At 47.0% G+C, this 20,000-nt stretch overlaps 1 protein-coding gene across 5 annotated transcripts in view; it reads right to left on the bottom strand.

Moving 5' to 3' along the window:
- Positions 1-20,000, bottom strand: part of lrp1ab (low density lipoprotein receptor-related protein 1Ab) — a 256,132-nt gene that overhangs the window by 74,176 nt on the left and 161,956 nt on the right. For all 5 annotated transcript variants that reach the window (XM_063208181.1, XM_063208183.1, XM_063208182.1 and 2 more), the window contains 12 exons: positions 19,078-19,209; positions 15,664-15,891; positions 14,464-14,638; positions 11,033-11,127; positions 8,693-8,842; positions 7,138-7,278; positions 6,743-6,871; positions 6,301-6,432; positions 5,620-5,754; positions 2,621-2,750; positions 1,190-1,316; positions 266-417 (listed from right to left, as the gene is read on the bottom strand). In XM_063208181.1, coding sequence (XP_063064251.1) covers positions 266-417; positions 1,190-1,316; positions 2,621-2,750; positions 5,620-5,754; positions 6,301-6,432; positions 6,743-6,871; positions 7,138-7,278; positions 8,693-8,842; positions 11,033-11,127; positions 14,464-14,638; positions 15,664-15,891; positions 19,078-19,209 — 1,726 coding nt within the window. The remainder of the gene's footprint in view (positions 1-265; positions 418-1,189; positions 1,317-2,620; positions 2,751-5,619; positions 5,755-6,300; positions 6,433-6,742; positions 6,872-7,137; positions 7,279-8,692; positions 8,843-11,032; positions 11,128-14,463; positions 14,639-15,663; positions 15,892-19,077; positions 19,210-20,000) is intronic.

The following is a 20,000-nucleotide window of genomic DNA, read 5'->3' as shown; positions in this document are numbered from 1 at the left end:
CTTTAATCCAAAGTTAATTTAAATATTCCTACTACTCACATCCCTCTTCATACACACTCTTCACATGCCAATTTCACCTGGGCCTCTTGTCAGTTGAATTGTCGCTTAATGTTTTTTAATCGATTAACGTATTGCTCGATTAAAGTTGATTAAACGATTAATCGTTTGCATCCCTACAGCGGTCACATTTGCTGTTTCGCTTCAAAAACGAACTTGTTTGACGTCGATTGTGAAAAGAGCCAATATAGTAGAGCGTCCCCCTCACCTGTCACTCCAGTAGATGTACTCCTCGAAGACGGACACGGCAAACATGTCCATGTTGTTGGTGCTGAGGACCAGCTCTCGGTTGTCTCCCGTCTCCAGGTCGATGCGCTCAATCTTGTCTGTGCGGGCGTCACACCAGTACAGCTTGCCGTCCTGCGTGGACACGATGTACAGAGACGCAGACGGCCAAGGCCAGACACACGTGCACAGTGTAAGCATAATAATAACTCATTCACTCCCATGCTCTGAAAGTCATTACATCTGATGACACCATTAAGTAGATACGCAGACGGCCGAGGCCAGACACACGTGCACAGTGTAAGGGCTTCCGAACATCGGCGCCGACAAAGTGCAAAGAGCACTGCTTCGCAAAAATTCGATTCCAATGTTTTCAAGAGAACCCCGCACACTGGCGCCGATGTCTGCAGACATTCGCTTATGTCGGATAGCAATTAGAGACAAGTTGTATTTTTTCGGCGCCGCCCATTGACTGTCAATGCTATGTTCGTGTGAAATTGGGTTTGAGGGTCTGAATTATGTCGGAAGCAAAGTGCGCCGCAGTGCTGTCGGAGCCAATGTGCGGCCGGCCTAAGCATAATAACTCATTCACTCCCTTGCTCTGAAAGTCATTACATCTGATGACACCATTAAGTAGCAATTCATGTTCTGCATGCGGCCTTTATTTACATCAACGTGAACAAATTATCATGGATTCTGTGGCTTTAGTCCAGTTGTTTTTGGGATCACTCTATTCACAATAAGACTACAGTGTACGTTTGCGGTCTATGGAAGTGTGTGTGTGTGTGTGTGTGTGTGTGTGTGTGTGTGTGTGTGTGTGTGTGTGTGTGTGTGTGTGTGTGTGTGTGTGTGTGTGTGTGTGTGTGTGTGTGTGTGTGTGTGCGCGCGTGCGCGCACGTGCGTGTACCGGGTAGTCTATGGAGATCCCATTGGGCCAGCTGATGCTAACGTTGACCAGGACCACCCTCTCTGAGCCGTCCAGACGCGAGCGCTCGATACGGGGGTACTGACCCCACTCTGTCCAGAACAGATACCTGCAGAGACAGAAAAACGCAGGTACGCAGACACGCACGCACAAACGCACGCATGCACGCACGCACATGCACACAGATGCACGCACGCACGCACGCACGCACACGCACGCACGCACACGCACACACACACACACACACGCACACACGCACACAAACGTTAGCTTCACTGAAGATGCCAAACACTCCTGCTAGAACACAAACATTGGTGCACAAATAAAAACAGCTATCAGCGGCAGCAGTAGCAGTGTTTTCCATCAGCTGTGTCCTGTAACAACCTGTACTGCACTCATAACCACAGTGCAAATATTAGCTTATTAATATAGCCATCCACTGCCAACACAGACAGCCCTGATGCAGTAGCCAACCACCACCAAGCCGCCTATTCACCTGCCCATCCTGTTCACCACGGCTAGTGGAGGAACATTTGGCCTGCTCCCTCGAGATCTAAATCTCCCTGTCCTGAGGGTTAGTGGGTAGGATCAGTGGTGGTTCTATGCATTTGGGGGCCCATGAATTGCCTTTTCTGGTATTTACCATGGTCTGGGATGACTATTGGGGGCCCCTATAGAAGGCAGATTTTAGTGGGGCCCTAGGCAATTGCCTAGTCTGCCTATTGGTAAAACCGGCTCTGGGTAGGATGATACAAAGAGCAAACCAAGGACACATCCCCTTTGGTAGATACACTATAAGCATGGAACAATTTGGACTGGCCTGAACACAAGTTCATTTATGCACCCCTGCCAGAGGTTACTGGATAGTGGGATACCCAGAGCCAACCGCGACCCAGGAAACCTAACCTCTGACGGGGTAAACTGCGATGGCACAGTCGGTACATGGGCCACTTTGGGGAAGCCATCATGAAAGTGAGAGGTTGCTTGGGATGGTGGTTCAACCTGCCCTCTGGCGGGGGGTGCATGCCGATGGCACAGGGCTTATCCAGACCCTGGGAAAGCACCAAGAGCTAATGTGACCTGCAACCTAGTGGCGATCAAGTGAAAGGCCAAAATCCATACACGACAGTACACAATATCCTAGCCTAGCGCGAGCCAGACCCGTACAGCAAAAAGCTGCCCCCGGGAGCAAATTCAATTTGTGGTCGTTAGGGGCGTCTAGATTTCTAGGCTACCGATATCCAGTACATAGGCCACCTGGGTGCATGATGTTGTCGACCCCTGGTCTATGATACTCACACCCTCTGGCAGAGTGCATAGGTGCATCGCTTATCCAGACCCTGTGAGATTACTAGGAACTAATGTGAGCTGCAACCTACTGGCGATCAATTAGCAATATCAGGTACTACTCACCCTCTGGCGGGGTGCACAGCGATGGCGCGCGGCTTATCCAGGCCCTGGGAGATCACCACATAGCGGAAGGAGCCGTTGAGACGCGCCACCTCGATCACGTCAAAGCCCTGGTCCGTCCAGTAGATGTTGCCTGAGAAACGCCAGACAGAACGCAGCATACAGTACATTACATTACAGCATTGGTTCTCAAACTGTGGGCCTTGACAAGTGGGCCTTGCAATCTAAAAAATCAAAAAGTCTAAATAATATTTGTGTGTGTTGTTGTTGACAACTTATTTGAGTTTTATTGATTATTGGTTCAGAGCTGGGCCCCAAACATTTGTGAAAATGTGTGAGTGGGCACCAGGTTGGAAAAGGTTGGGAACCCCTGCATTATACTACAGACCTGAGCACAAGCCTTTATTTTACAGCTGAAAACACTTTTTGAATACTGAAAATCAAACAAATTAAATAAAACAAAAGTGTGAAAATAAAGTGGCAGTATGCAAAAAGAAAAAAATGTAAGTTACGTGACACAAGTAAGTGAAGAAAAATAAGTGCTATTTATTCATCTATCGCGTTTGATCCTGAAAGGGGTGCTGAAATGGCTTTGACATTTGATATACTTCATTACTTTATTGACCATTCAATATCATCAGTAAAATACAGCTGCTCTAAAGCAAATCGATAACTGGCAAGGCTGGGAATACTAGAATACAAGAGGACACCACGAAGGAAAGAGCCATTTAAGAAGAGCCATTCAAGCGTAGAAGAGGAGCGAATTCATCCAGGTTTCAAACCCCAAACAAATAACTGCGTGTGAAACCAAAACCCACAATAAAAAAGTAGCGAAGAGAGAGAATAGTTGTCTGTCTGACAGTAATTGTCAGGGCTGTTCTAAAGGTCACACACAGGTCGACACTTAAAACTGGATCTTTCTGAGGGATGTCTGCAAAATGCATCTTGTAATTTCCCCATAGCTCTGTGGGAAAGTGGATTTCAGCACTGTCCACAGCTGTGATTGCGCCGAGCTGCAATCGGTCAAATTACTAACTGCAGGCCTGTAAAGCCTTTATCTTTTATCCAGCCTCACATTGCCATCATCAAACCTGACCTTCCTTCTATACGTACAGACAAAATAACAACAACTTTTCAAACTTTTCTGTCTTCATCTCAAAATAACACCCTGGCTTTACAAATGACTCCAATGACGTAGTGAGAGTTACCTATGGAGACCTGCAAAGCTGTACCGATGTGAATATATAAAGAGTGCATGAAGTGTTACAGGTTTTCCTATGGTGAGTGGCTTTATACAGTAAATGCAGGCTAAGGTAAGGAAAAATGAGAAAAAAACAGCACAAGTTTGTTCTGGAACAGCGGCGAAGAGCATTTATGGCCTATGAGGGCTGCACTGTAAGTGCAATAGGGGCACTAAAGGCACTCGAGTGAGTCACTCCTGCAGCCCGGTCGCCTCAGTGCCCTCCATTTGGCCGATGCTCTGCCTGCCTGCCTGCCTGCCTGCCTGCCTGCCTGCCTGCCTGCCTGCCTGCCTGCCTGCCTGCCTGCCTGCCTGCCTGCCTGCCTGCCTGCCTGCCTGCCTGCCTGCCTGCCTGCTCTGCCTGCCTGCCTGCTCTGCCTGCCTGCTCTGCCTGCCTGCTCTGCCTGCCTGCCTGCCTGCCTGCCTCTCACTCTCTGGACACTGGGCTTCAGAATAAACTCTGAGTCAGATGTGTGTGTGAATATGCTCTCTCTCTGGAAGCTATGAGTGCAATGTGTCCTTTCCTTCTCTCTCAGAGCTGTAAGCACACTGGTGTAACTGAAGGCACTCTACTGAGTCAGACCTGCAACCCGGTCGCCTCAATGCCCTCCATTTGGCCAATGCTATGTGTGCGTGTCTCTCTCTCTCTCTCTCTCTCTCTCTCTCTCTCTCTCTCTCTCTCTCTCTCTCTCTCTCTCTCTCTCTCTCTCTCTCTCTCTCTCTCTCTCTCTCTCTCTCTCTCTCTCTCTCTCTGGACACTAGGCTACTGAAGAGACTCAGTCAGGTGTGTGAGAATATGTTCTCTCTGTGGCAGCTAGTACAATGTTTTATTTTCCCCCTCTCTTGGAGCTGTAAGCACACAAAGTGAGTCAGACCTGCGATCCAGTCCACAGTCATGCCCTCTACTCGGCCGATGTTGGTCTGTGTGAATATGCTCTCTCTCTCTCTCTCTCTCTCTCTCTCTCTCTCTCTCTCTCTCTCTCTCTCTGCTGATCTACAGTGGAGGCTTGCTCATGGGGTAATAGCAACAAACAGACACGTGGCACACCTTAATCCAGCAACAGGGAGGGGTTGTACCATTCTACGGGGAGGAGGAGACTATAACCCATTTGTTTTTACATTGTGAGAGGCTAGGAGGTCTTTTTCAGTGGCTCAGGGGAGTGTTGGGAGGGTTTGGGGAGGGCTTCTCAGAGTCTCTTTTCATTAGTGGGTCTAAATACAATGCAAATGTCAAGAAGGAAGTCTGTCTGGTAAATTTTCTATTAGGCATGGCAAAGTTGGCCATTTGGCTGACCCGCAAGCAGAAAATGCTGAACCTGGTGTATGTAGACCCCTTAGAGGGTTTCTTGGGAATGGCGAAAAGTCGCATCAAGGTGGAATACATGTATTATCACTTGGTCAATGATTTGGATACATTTTCAAACGTTTGGTGTGGGGGGGTGTTTTGTGTGAGGTTGGAGGGCACGGAGAGCTGATTGTGAACATATATGGGTGTTGGTCTGCTTTTGAGCAGTGGCTGTACTGTGCCAATGATGGCTGAATGGTGTTAATAAAAGGCTTTTTAAAGGTCTCTCTCTCTCTCTCTCTCTCGCTCTCCCTCTTGCTCTTTCTCTCTCTCTCTCTCTCTCTCTCTCTCTCTCTCTCTCTCTCTCTCTCTCTCTCTCTCTCTCCCTCCCTCTCCCTCCCTCCCTCTCCCTCTCCCTCTCCCTCTCCCTCCCAGCTGTAAGCACACTGTAACTAAAGGCACTCTAGTGAGTCAGACCTGCGATCCAGTCCACGGTGATGCCCTCTACGCGCCCTATGCCGTTGGTCACCACCTCCTCCCTCCAGGTCTGGTCTCTCTTGGCCCTGCTGATGGTGCTCATGCCCATGTCCACCCAGTAGATGGTGTCGTTCTCTGCAGAGGGACGTTAGCCACAGAGTGGGGTGGGAGAGGGGTGGGGGAGGGGTGGAGTAGGGGAAGGCAAAAGATTGATTAGGATGACGTGAACGCGTGCATGCACACAGACACAGATAGACAGACAGACAGACAGACAGACACACACACACGCACACGCACGAAGCAGGACAGTTTAATGTAAAAGCTGCAACCCAAGCCACACAACCCATTTAGCCATGATGCATAGAGTAGCTAAAGCATATATATATGGTCTTTCACATCTTACCATCTGTACAAACACACACACACACACACACACACACACACACACACACACACACACACACACACACACACACACACACACACACACACACACACACACACACACACACACACACACACACACACACACACACACACACACACACGCACAACACACACACACACATGCACACACACACACACACACACACACACACACACACACACACACACACACACACGCACGCACACTCTCCCAGGTACAGGCAATATGCACTAATCAAGCCTCGTCATACTCACCAGCGTGGAAGTCGATGCCCACCGCCAGGGAGGTGCCAGCCACGGGTACCAGGGCATCAGACTTGTCCGAGGGGTCCAGCGGGATGCCACGGATGCCCTCATGTACCGAGTACAACAAGAAGGAACCCATGCCTGCAGACGACAGGGAAAGCATTACAAATCGTGTGTGTGTGTGTGTGTGTGTGTGTGTGTGTGTGTGTGTGTGTGTGTGTGTGTGTGTGTGTGTGTGTGTGTGTGTGTGTGTGTGTGATGACTATATGGGGGAGGGAGGAAGCCCATGCCAGCAGCACTGCCTGCAGTACTGTCATATACTGTATGAAGGACTTTAAGGTTAATTGGTCAGTTACATATGAATGTGTAATACTGCCAATACGTTGTGATTGTGTGTATGTGTCTGTGCGTATTCAGGTGCCATGTACACTATATGTGTACAGTACTGTACCTTCGCAGGACTGCTGTCCGCTCTTCAGGCTGTAGCCAGCGGTGCACATGCAGGAGCGGGTGGTCTTGGAGGTGGGGAGGCAGAGCTGAGAGCATCCTCCGTTGTTATGGCTGCACAGGTTCACACCACCTGAGGACGGAGTACAGGAGATAAAACTTCAATACGCTACTTTCGAACACAGACAAGCGCACTGTCATTGACTGACACACACAATCTCCCCTGTCACAAAGACATATGCACGTGCACACACATACACCTTACTACACACACACACACACACACATTACTGCACCGGCCACAGACAGACAGACAGACAGACAGACAGACAGACAGACAGACAGACAGACAGACAGACAGACAGACAGACACACACACAAACACACACACACACACACCCTCTTGCACGGTCTCATTGTAGATCTTCATGTGCATCATGGGTGAGGTGTTGTTCCTCAGGACCTTCCAGCTGCCACCGTCACTCTTGTCACATGTGCCCACCTGGTCCGAGCCGTGGTCCGCCCACCAGAGTTTAGTACCTGCCGGACAGAGGATCAGACTATAGCATCAGTATTCAGAACACGCATGCATGCATGCACGCACACACAAACACACACACGCACACGCACAGACACAGACACAGACACAGACACAGACACACACACACACAGACACACAGACACACGCAGCTACAGTACATTGTCTTCTGCATGTGTTTTTGTTTTTCATTGTCAAAGAAATAAGAATGCATGGGTTGCTTTCCCTACAGTGAATTCAAATAGCCATCAGGGAGCATTAGGAGGTTAAGTGCATGAGTGATGCCCTTGGCACCGACCAGCTCTGACAAGTTGTGTTTGGCAAACAGTATCATTTTATTTCTTTATTTATTTATTCATTCTTTCGTTTGTTCTTGCCCAAGGGAGCTGTACAGTAATGCAGTATGATACATGACAACACGCTTTGGTGCATCAAAGGCTGAAACTCATGGCTTCTGACAGCGAGGGTTTGCATTCTGTCATAAAGATCTTGAAAAGGGCAAGCGTGTGTCTGTGTGTGTGTGTGTGAGTAGAGTATGTTTTCAGTCCGACTGATGGCGAGAGCAGTAGCATTGTTCCCTGTGCCCCTGTGTGTGTGCATGCTGGTGTGTGTGTGTGTGTGTGTGTGTGTGTGTGTGTGTGTGTGTGTGTGTGTGTGTGTGTGTGTGTGTGTGTGTGTGTGTGTGTGTGTGTGTGTGTGTGTGTACGTATGTGTTTGTTTATGTTTCTTACAAATGATGGCCATGGCTGTGTGTGTGTGTGTGTGTGTGTGTGTGTGTGCGTGCGTGCGTGCGTGCGTGCGTGCGTGTGTCTGTGTGTGTGCGCGCGCGTGTCTGTGTGTGCGCGCACGTGTGTGTGTGTGCGCGTGCGTGCGTGTGTGTGTGTAGTATGAGTGTGTGTCCATAATATCTTACCCATGATGGCCAGTGCAGGTGGCCGGTTATGTGTGTGCATGCTAGTGTGTGTGTGTGTGTGTGTGTGTGTGTGTGTGTGTGTGTGTGTGTGTGTGTGTGTGTGTGTGTGTGTGTGTGTGTGTGTGTGTGTATGTGTGTGTGTGTATGTGTGTGTGTGTGTGTGTGTTTCTTACAAAATGATGTATAATGCCAAGGCTGTGTGGATGTGTGTGAGTATGTGTGTGTGTGTGTGTGTGTGTGTGTGTGTGTGTGTGTGTGTGTGTGTGTGTGTGTGTGTGTGTGTGTGTGCGCGCGCGTGTGTGTAGCATGAGTACGTGTGTATAATATCTTACCCATGATGGTCAGGGCCGAGTGTGTGTGTGTGAGTGTGTGTGTGCGTGTGAGTGTGTGTGTGTGTGTGAGTGTGCATGTGTGTGAGTGTGCATGTGTGTGTGTGTGTGTGTGAGTGTGTGTAGAAGTAGTAGTAGTATTAGTAGCATGAGTATGTGTGTATAATATCTTACCCATGATGGCCAGTGCGGTGGCCTTGGTGAGTTTTCCCCTGGCTGCCTCCAGCACCTCCAGCTCTGAGCCATCCAGCTTGCAGCGCTTGATGGTGCTGTTACCAGAACTCACCCAGTACAGACGCTCCTCATCAAAGTCAATGGACAAACCTGGACAACACATACAGTATGTATTAACAGTTTTATTTCAGCTTTTATTAAGTCCAAAGTCAATGGACATGTATTTCAAAAAAGTTTTAGAAATACCAAGGCACTCATCTTCTTTGTAATTAAAATGCCTTTATTTTGTTGGGCATAGCATGATTAAAATACTTCCGATGCGTTTCGGCATGAAGCCTTCGTCAGGAAGTGGAAGAGGGACATGGACATGGACAATGGACATGTAATTTTAGAGTGAGGAGAGAGGAGAGGGCAACAGTCGAAATGTCATCCTATCCTGCCATGGAATAATAATGAAAAAAAAAACAAATAAAAAAGGAAAGCTAGGCTGATGTTTCGACTGATGTCTTCATCAGATTCTCAGGAAAGAAAAAAGGACTTAAGTGTGTGTACTCCTTCCTCTAAAATTACAGTCAGCTTTTGTCCTTGTCCTTGGATGTGCACAACCTTCACCTTCAACTAAAGTCACACACAGACGAATGCTCACACACACAGACCAATGTATGTACTGTATATATCGAAGTCAATGGAAGACCTGAACAACACACATACAACAACACAGACAGGCCACATTTTATTACAAAAAAAAATTAACAACCTCACCAATGAATTCACACACACACACATACTGAAAGAAATGGACCATAACAAATCATCATCAGTATCTATCCCCCAATATATTTAACAGAAGCAACAGCAGCAGCAGCAGTAGTAATAGTAGTAGAAGTATATTTGAATGGCCACAAATTCGTAGGGATAAAGACGGCACAACTTTCTACTGAATGAGAAATGGGGGATTTACCAAAAGTTATAAGTGGAACCTCTAATCCCATCAGGCAATCCCAAGGAGGAATTTCAAGAGAAGTAGTTCAAAGGGACGTAACACCCCTGAAAATGTGCTTCCGCTGATATTCACAATTACTACACGCTTCTTAGCAAGCTTAGCTAACAATAATAGAAGCCCTTCCCTGGAAAATGGCTTCCCGTCCCCTTCCCTTTCCCAGAAAGCTATGGTTAGAAAATCACCCCGACTGAGAAAGTTATGTTGTAAACTTACCCCAACTGTGAATGTTTTGGCACTTGGTTAGTTTTCAGAATGAGGAGTCCGCACACTTAGAATCCTTTTTGTTGTGTTTTATTTTTTCATGGCAGGATAACGTTTCGACCTCAACAGTCTTCTAGAATCTAAAGAAGACTGTTGAGGTCGAAACGTTATCCTGCCATGAAAAAATAAAACACAACAAAAAGGATTGCGGACCCCTCACTCTGAAAACTACAGTTGACCTTCGTACTGCACCTTTCCCTGGGATGTGCACAATCCTCTCCTTCAACTGGATGGCACTTGGTTAGCCCTTCACAATAAAAACTAAAATTCTCCTCAAGAATCTTCAGCTGCAACTGTCACAACGCACACACAAACGCACGAACGCACGCACACACGCCTATAGAAGGTCTCAGGGGGACCTTTCAAGAAAACCTCAGGGTTCTTCCAATCACCTACCGTATGCTGCCATACAAAGCCAAAGTGCAGTAACTACACGTCTCTTTATCATAATAATGTCAGACATGTCTGCCTGTGTCTCCTTCTGTATGTCTTTCTGTCTGTCTGCGCCGCACACAACTCTCGCACCGCTCCGCGTAATGATCTACATTTGGAGGGTAACTTTCCAGTGGTACCATTTGTTAAGTCAAAACCGAGTTGAGACTGATAATGGTCTTCATTACACCTCCTTTATCTTGTGACAAAGCCTTACAGTATGATCCAAATGTGTCACGTTTTAGAGATATGGCTATGTCAAATTTGCAGTAACTCATATCCAACCAAATACCAAGGCTTTGGAGGCATTTTTTTCTCAGTTTCAATGTTGGCATAGCTACTGCACTTTGGCTTTGTATGGCGGTATGGTAAGCTTAAGTTCTTAAGTTCTTCGCTATCGAGCGAACCTGATGACGCATTGGGCGAAACGCGTTGTTCGCTCCGAAAAATAAAGTAAAGAAAAGTGTGTAGTGTGCTGTGTCTTTAGAATTTTGTTCATTGATTCACCTCCTGCCTCACACCTGCACCTGCATTACTGAGGGCTTGTGCACAAGGACTCTCTTGAACTTATTTTTGTTTTCATTGTACTGATGGCAGAAAGTTGCCCTGACTGAGGCAGCTATTTCAGCTACGAGTTGACTCACCAACAGGCGCCTTCTCATCGGAGAACATGACCGTCTTGTTGGTGCCATCCATGTTGGCCATGTTGATGGTGTTGCCATCCGTCCAGTACAGCTTGCTGTAGACGACAAGAGAGTAATGGAGAGAGGAGAGAGGGCAGGGAGAGAGGAGAGGAAGATAAAGGGCATTGGTGAATACACTCTCATACATCCTGTTGGCCTTTGTTAATAAACGAGCTGATTTGAGACCAACTGGATTTCTTTTTGGACTGTAAGGTTCCACAAGGCTGTATGGCTGCTTACCATGAAGCTCCTGTGAAGGCAAAAAACGTACCTGTACAGCAACTGCGTTGTGTTCCTCAAAAGTGTTATTAGGAACCGGTTAGAATCTTTGTCGGTTGCCAGCGCGTAATCGGCAATTGCATCCAACATTGAGCAACGCAACTGTGACTTGAGGGTGAGACTTCAGCAAAATCTCAAGGATGTTTCATTCACAGGCCTGATAATCCGACACCAGCTGCAGAATGCCCCTTGTGACTTTATTGAACACATATTTTAAAACAACAATGAGGATCACAGCTCCTGGACTCCCATTCCACAGGAAGCAGAGCCTGAAACTACCTACAGTAACTGCCTTTATTGAGGCATTTCTCAAAGCTGTGATTTTCAGAGTGACGCTTGGTGGACACCAAATTGACTTCATGGAGATGATTTTCAGCGTTGTAAGTTTCAGAATGATGTGCTGCGGGACACCAAACTTCCATTATTGCCGTGTTTTTTAAAGTGTTTATGAAACGAAAACAAACGGTCATTCCCATTAAAGACTTGTTTTTTCTGATAGCATCGATGAGACTTTGAACCCAATTATCCCGGAGGAACTTGTGAAAATGGCAACTCAAAGTGTGAATTCTGTGAAATTTGGTGTGACTAATGAGCTGGGCTGTGACATCAAAGAGGGGAGTCCCTGGTTTGCTAGTATGGTGATCTGAGAAAACACCACACATTTGATGGACCCACATCTTATAAAGGAACCAAAATTCTGATACAAACATCAGTGTGTCGAAAAACCACACATCCAACCTCATGAGAAAAAAAAAAAACAGCAGCACAAATCTATTTCAGAGGCACTGATACATCTGCAGAAAGTGACATGTCTGACAGGCGAAGTGACGATTGTTGACATAGCCTGACAGTTCGTTTTGTTTATGGTTACGGTTGCTAAGGGCGCTTTGCCATGACCCAAAGATGACATGGCGTGTGTGTTTGTTGACAAATGGGGGGCATTTTGATTCAATTGCGCGATATAGTGTGATTGAAATGCATGTAGGCTACATGCAAAAATATCATCAACTAAAGAAAACACGGAGGTATTAGGCTGTTGGAAAAATACCCTAGATAGCCTGAGTCCTCAGAATATTTTTAGCGTTTATCATTATTATTTTTTGTGCTCAAAGTCACAGGCGTCGCGTGTCCCTCAGCCTGACTCTGAGGACGAGGTGTGTCCAAACATCAGCCACACGTGCACCACAATACTAAAAACAAACAATCAACGCTTCTAAGTAGGCCTACACTATGTGCATCTCCGTTTATTCGCTAAGCAGTAGCCCAGTCTGTGAGTTGGCTGTCCTCGACCGAGAGCACCACGCTGATGCGCGGATATCCTCCCAAAACCAATTTATTGACCAGTTGAATGGCAATCAACAAAAAGTGCATATTCCGAGAGCATTCGCATCGGTTTGGCATGTAATGTGCATTACCCTTTCCTGAAAACAACATACAAAGCAGATGGACAAGGTAAAACGAGTAGCCTAAAGCAAAGCAGTGCACTCACCTGTCTTCTTGCCCGAGCAGTTACAGGGGCAGTTTCAGTCTGCACGCCAGTGATGTCAATTTTTGGAACTGCTTGAGGCAATAGCATTCCCTTCAGTCCAACCATGCCCACGATCTCCACATTTGTGGTGAAGCTTGCTTCAAAACCACACATTATATCCACAGAGCCCTAGCTTGTTTTAGCCTTCTCCTTGTCGGCCACAGTTCCATCATTCTTCACAGAAGGGAACTTGTGCAAAGATATTCCTTCTGTCAAGTAGCCATTTTTGCAGCTGGCACCGTTTGGCCCTCCAGCAACACACTGGTTGACACTGCGCTTTGTTTTGGTACGAGCCGCCATTGATCTGAACAAGGTGGAATGAGGTGAACTCACCCCTTCTATGTCACGCATATCATTTGCATAAAATTTGCATGTCACCAAAAAAAGTACACATAACACTTTTTGGGAACGTTTTAGCATGACTTTTAGGACAAAATAGCACCCAGACAATATCCCATTTTATTCACAAGGCTTAGAACTTTCAGAATCTGTCCTGGAAATGGTCAAATTCCTTTACTTTGTTTTCGTTTCATAAACACTTTAAAAGTTTCTATTTAGGTGATTTTCAGTGTTATAACTCAGACTAATCTGTACACAGGTACCACCTAACTGCCTTTACTGGGGCATTTTTCAGCGCAATATGTTTTAGGGTAATTTTCATGAGTCCTATGCTGAAAGTATGGCACGGGTGGTGCATCAATCATTAAAGCAGCCATATACGGTACAGTCTTTATCCATGAACACAGGCGCACACACAGTCACACACACGCGCGCACACAGGCACAGGCACAGACACATTCACAAGCAGACACATACGCAAACACAGATACACACACACACACAAACACACACACGTACACACACACACACACACACACGTACACACACACACATACACACAGCTGCTCCACATTAGTCATGGTAAAACCTTTCCATGGCTTTCTGGAGTCAGCGGGGCTCCAACAGTAACTGCTTCAGTTAAATACAGGGCACGTTGAAGGTCAAAGGTTAGGGGCTGGTGACCCCCTGGACACAGGAGACAAAGCTAGTGACCCCCAGGAGACTAACTCTAACTGGTAGACCGGTAGAAGTAAATACCGGTATGTGTTCTTCTTTCATTCACACAGTGTGTGTGTGCACTTGTGTGTATGTGTGTATGTGTGTGTGTGTGTGTGTGTGTGTGTGTGCATGTGCATGTGCATGTGCGTGTGCATGTGCGATGACCTCCCTTTTAATCCCTTTTCATTTCGACACCTGGAGTGTACTCACTTTTGTTACATGTTGTAAAATGTTAATGGCTGTATTTTGAATTTTTGTGAGTGAACAACAAATTTAAGCGGTTATACGTGTTTTTAACAGGTCACTAATCATTGTGTTGAAGTTATTTTTTTTAATGTTGTCCTATGAAAAGATATACTTACAAATCTGCACAAATGTGAGGGGTGTACTCACTTCTGTGACATACTGTATAAGTATGTGTTTGTGTGTGTGTGTGTGTGTGTGTGTGTGTGTGTTTGTGTGTGTGTGTGTGTGTGTGTGTGTGCATGTGCGTGTGCATGTGCGTGTGCGCGTGCACGTTTCGTACCCTAGTATAGGGTGCAGCACAAGACAGTGGGGCTTGTCCAGGCCCTGGATGACTGCGTTCTTGAAGGAGCCGTCCAGGCGAGCCACGTTGATCTGCTTCTTGTTGGCGTCGTAGCTGGTCCAGAACAGGTTCCTGGACACCCAGTCCACCGCCAGGCCCTGGGCATTGGGCAGGTCTGGGGTTGGGGAGAGGAGAGAAGAGGAGAGCACACAGATGCAACGTGAGAGGATTCAGCATCACAAATTAAGTACACCATTTCCTCGCTTCCACCGGCGAAAGCAAAAAGCGGCAGCCAAGTGGAGCTGTGTCGAGCTGTAGGCCTACCAGAAAAGCGCCAGTGGAAAAGAGGCAAATGTAGTGTGCGCCATACTATATTACAAACAAAACGCACTAGCTGCATGGGACAATACCTTTACACTGCCCAGTCAAACATGTTGGTGGTGTAATGATGGTGATGCATCTACTGTACGTGCTTTCTTAATAACATGGAACAACGAAAGGCCCACATCACAAAGGAAGTCTGACAAAGACTATTAACTCAACACTCTAAACTACCGGACTACAGTTGAGACTACAAGGTAAAATGGCCAAACTGTCATCCTCTTGTGCCAAACATCCTTTTTTAAAATTAGGTTTTTGGGGATTTTTGTCTTTACTGTGATAGATACAGTGAAGGAGGTGACAGGAAGTAAGTGAAAGAGAGAAATGGGACAGGGTCAGGATATGACCCAGGCCAGAACTGAACCCGGGTCGCCCATCATATGGTACGGTGTATGTGTAAGAATAATCTCTGTTTTAAAATTGTTATTAACATCAGTAAAAAATGTACAGTTTGTACTGTTCTGTAGAAAGTACAATAGTTCTGAGCAAGACATTCCGAACACTGAACTGAAAGATGATACTGAAATACTGAACTGAAGAACTGCTTTCATCATGAAACTAGGAAATGTTATGTTTCGCAACTGTCTCCAATGACGTCAAATATGAAATAAATTCTCTTGCTTCTGCTGAACCAGGAGAGAGTCAAGATCGGTTTGCTATGAGACAGAGCTCGTTCTCTGAAAAGCGCTCCGCTCTTCCTTTCCTTTTGGCCAAAGCTTAAAATCTTACTTCTCTTGTCCGTGTGCGTTTATTGGTAATTATATACAAAATTGTATAATGTCCTTGACAATATGGTACCCCCATGCTGTACGTCCTTACCGGCTGACACCACTGTCTCCACCCCAGTGCCGTTGATGAAGGCCCTCTTGATGGTCTGTGTGCGCACGTCTGACCAGTAGATCCTCTTCTCCAGGGCGTCATAGTCCACCACGGTCACATTGTCAATGTCAGGCACGGTGAAGGAGATGATGTAGTTGTAATAGGGGTTGTCCAGATCCACCCCTCGGATCTCAATCTGCCTCGCATACAACAGGAACTGCCGCGACTCTGAATAGTACAGAGGGAAAAAAAGAATTTAAAAAGAGAAGTTCACTTTTCTGAACACTGGGAAGTGAGTTTAACACACTGTCCAAAAAAAGAATCTAACAATCCGCATTCTGCTTTCATTGAATTCTTTTCTTCTTTCTTAGAATGGTGTGATGTAATTTTTTCTTTTAAATTCTACCAGGTCACAATCCATATTTCCTTAAAATGTCTATTCTCACCAAATCTCCACCGCACGGTGTGATAGGACACCTAGGTATTAAAAAGGTTAACGAGATAGATGAGCTGCTTCCCCTGGACTGTTCCGTTTGGAGACCGTCCGATCACTCAGGCGCCCTCCCTCTCCTCCCTGGCGATCTCTTGATAAAGCAATTACACGGAAACAAATGATGAATTAATGACCTAATGAATAAATGCAGGAGCTGCACAGCCTGGGGGAGACATTTTTTGCAGCGCAGAGCCCCAGCAATCTGAATGAGACTCAGAACAAAGACGCCGAGTCCCATTGTTTTAATGTCGGGCCTCAACTCGCCCTGGCTAACCTTTAGTGTTTTGGAAAGGCAGAACAGGGTTGGCTGTTTTGGTAAATGGCTTTGCAATGCCGACGGACCACTGGGGGGGAAGGGTCACATGCTGAGAGCTGTGGACTCACTCGACTGCAGTAAAATGGTGGCAGGGGAGCAGTCAGAGGAATGAGAAAAACATCAGCGAGCTGGAGTGGGTGGGTGGCGGGTGGTGGTGGTGGTGGAAGGGGACAGAGAGATGGAAGAGGAGAGAGAAAGAGAGAGATAGAGCGAGAGAGAGAGAGACAGACAGAGTAAGAGAGAGACAAAGAGAGTGAGAGTGAAAAAGAGAAGATGGAGAAAGAGTGAGTGAGTGAGTGAGTGAGTGAGTGAGTGAGTGAGTGAGTGAGTGAGTGAGTGAGTGAGTGAGTGAGTGAGTGAGTGAGTGAGTGAGTGAGAGGGAGAGAGAGAGAAGAGAAGAGAGAGAAAGAGAAAGAGAAAGAGAAAGAGAAAGAGAAAGAGAGAGAGAGAGAGAGAGAGAGAGAGAGAGAGAGAGAGAGAGAGAGCGAGCAAAAGGGAGGGAGAGAGACAGAAAGGAAAGAAGTCATGGGGGTGGGTAGTGTGGATGCATAGCAGGACATGGATAGAAAGAGACAGGGGAGAATGGGGGGGGGATGAGATAATTAGGAAGAAATTTAGCAAATGAAACTAGCTGGTGCATCGTCAACCCCTGGTGCATCGTCCTGTCTGTCTGTCTGTCTGTCTGTCTGTCTGTCTGTCTGTCTGTCTGTCTGTCTGTCTGTCTGTCTGTCTAGACCCCTGTCTGTCTAGACCCCTGTCTGTCTAGACCCCTGTCTGTCTGTCTGTCTGTGGCTGTTTTTCTAGCCACCTGTCTATCGAACTCTGTGATTGCCTGCCTGCCTGCCTGCCTGCCTCCCTGCTTCTCTGCCTGCCAGTTGGCCTAGCTGCCTGCCTACCTGTTTGCCTAGCATCCTGTCTGTCTGCCTGCCTGCCTGCCTAACTAACCAGCTGCCTGTCTGTCTACCTAACTACTTGGTTTAAGTGCCTGCCTACCAGCTTGCCTACCTGTCAGTCTGCTAAACTAAACATAATAAACAACACCCCAATTCCAAATCTCTAACCCCCTTACATACAACTGCACACACACACGCGCCACACGCACACGCACACGCACACGCACACGCACACACCCACACACATACAGTATACCCCCCGCCCTTATAGCAAGCACAGCTGCTCCCTAGGCTCTCTAAATAGGCAGGAAAAAAAACACTCCGCTCTCTCAATATCCAGCCCCATCTCTCCTTCTCCATCTCATCCCCCCCCCCCCCCCACCCCCCTCCCGTCTCCCGTCTCCCGTCTCCCCCTTGCCATCTCACTCATATTTCTTCCCTCTCCTCGGAAAATTAAATTCAGCACACACACCATAAAGTATCTGCCAATGAGGACACAATAGGCCAGTGTAGAGGGAAAAGTGCATGCATTCTACAGCAGGGTAATATATGGATTCATTTGACACCTCTGACACCGCTGGCGGCTGCATGACAATGAAACCGGAGAGTGAGGAAGGGAGGGAATGAGGGGAGCCACACATCCAATGACAGACTTGGAGAGATAGGAGTCCCATAGACATGCATGGCATGCACAATAAATACCATAGTCTTTCAGTTGTGTACGGCTACCATAGTCATTCAGTTGTGTACAGCTACAATGAAAAGCCCTGGTGTAGTACTGCAGTATTGGGTAACGCCATAGTGTAGTGAATGGCAAATGGTAAATGGACTGCATTTATATAGCGCCTTTCCACTCCTTCGAGCACTCAAAGCGTTTTGCATAGTATGCCTCACATTCACCCATTCACACAATGGCGGCAATGGCTGCCACGCAGGGTACCACCCTGCCACCAGGAGCAACTTGGTATCTTGCTCAAGGACACATCGATGAGGTCAGGCAGAGCGGGGCTCGAACCTGCAACCTTTTGGTTGCTGAAAAGGCTCCTCTACCACCTGAGCCCCCACCGCCCCAGTAATACAGGTTCAGAGGAATTCAGTTTTTGCAGTGTAATGTCCTGCTGCATATTGAAGCGTGCTGAAGGTGTGATTGCTGTCATGATGTATAGTGCAGTCACATGTAATGTAGTGTAGTGCACAAACTACACCAACATTGAAACTAGGACAAAATGCCTTCAAAGCCCTGGTATTACGTTGGATATTGTAGTTACTGTCAATTTGACTGACCTGCATATTTGAAATAGAGTAGAAAATACAGTAGTGATGGTGCCGTTCCCTTGTTGGAGCCGCCCTGGGCAATTGCCCGGATTGCCGGTCCCCAGGACCGCCCCGATATGTAGTGTAACGTCATGTAGCACAGTAGAGTATTATAGCCAGGGTCCTAAATTAAACTTTTTTCCTCACCAGCCAAAATGACCAGTAGATGCTAATCTTACAATCCAAACACACACTCACTGGGTCAAAGTGGCTACTAAGTTGGTCTTTTCTAGCCTGGCTCTCACGCAGACCCTTCGTGCTTCGTGCATCTTCGTTAAACTTCGCGAGCCACAACCATCGTCAGAACCAGGTTAGGTCTTTTCTACCAGCCAAACTGGAATTTGACCAGCTTTTGGCCAGTTGGCTGGTGTTAATTTAGAGCCCTGATTATAGCATACCGAAGCAGGTGTGTTTGTCCTCCTGCAGCTTCATGAGGTGAGGGCAGGCGCAGGAGAAGGTCTGGTTGTAGTTGATGAGGCACAGGTGAGAACAGGGCCCTCGTCCACCATTATCAGCACAGGGGTTTGGAGCTGTGGAGAGAGAGAGAGGGGGAGAGAGAGAGACATGAAACACAATGTCAAAGTACTCATAATAAAACACCACCTTAATTTAGAGACAAATGTGCAGATAAATGATTAGGGTTATTCTTGTCTTATAGAGAAGAAGAGAAAAAAAGTAAGTCATTATGTTTTTTTTAACTATGATTACAAATCCTCTCCTACACTCAAATTCCCATTAACTTGTCCTCATGGCCGGATTAGGATGCCCTGGGGCCCCTAGGCTACATGTTGCTGTGGGCCCTCCCGTAAGAAACTGTTCATGACAAATTTACATAGGCGGTGTCTTAATTACAGGCTAGGACGTGTCTAACACATCTACAGCACCAAATGTCCTCAACACCACAACTGAATTTTGCAATATTGCACCTTGACACAATTCTGCAATTTCTCACTTTGGGGCCAATCATGGCAGGTGGGGGCCCCTGGGCTAGAGCCATATCCAGCCTGTGTGCTAACCCATTGACGCCCAAGGCACCTGCAAAAAGGGTGCTGAATGCCTGAGCCCTTTTTAAGAAAAGCTGCCCTCAGCAGAGATTCTTTAAGTATAGAGATATGCCAACATAATAGGTTTCTATGGGCACCTAACGCGACCAGGTTCCGGTCTACCTAAAGGGGAGCGTCATAATGCTCCTACAATGAATAGAACAGTCCTTAGGTCTGCCTAGGTCTGCCTAAGGGGGGCCATAATAGAACCAGGAAACAATGGGCCAATGGAACCTCTCTCTCTCTACTCTCTCTGCCCTCAGCCTATAAAAACCTAA

Source organism: Engraulis encrasicolus, chromosome 10, assembly GCF_034702125.1.
Source record: "Engraulis encrasicolus isolate BLACKSEA-1 chromosome 10, IST_EnEncr_1.0, whole genome shotgun sequence".
Lineage (NCBI taxonomy): Eukaryota > Metazoa > Chordata > Actinopteri > Clupeiformes > Engraulidae > Engraulis > Engraulis encrasicolus.
This window is presented reverse-complemented; position numbering and strand designations above follow the sequence as displayed.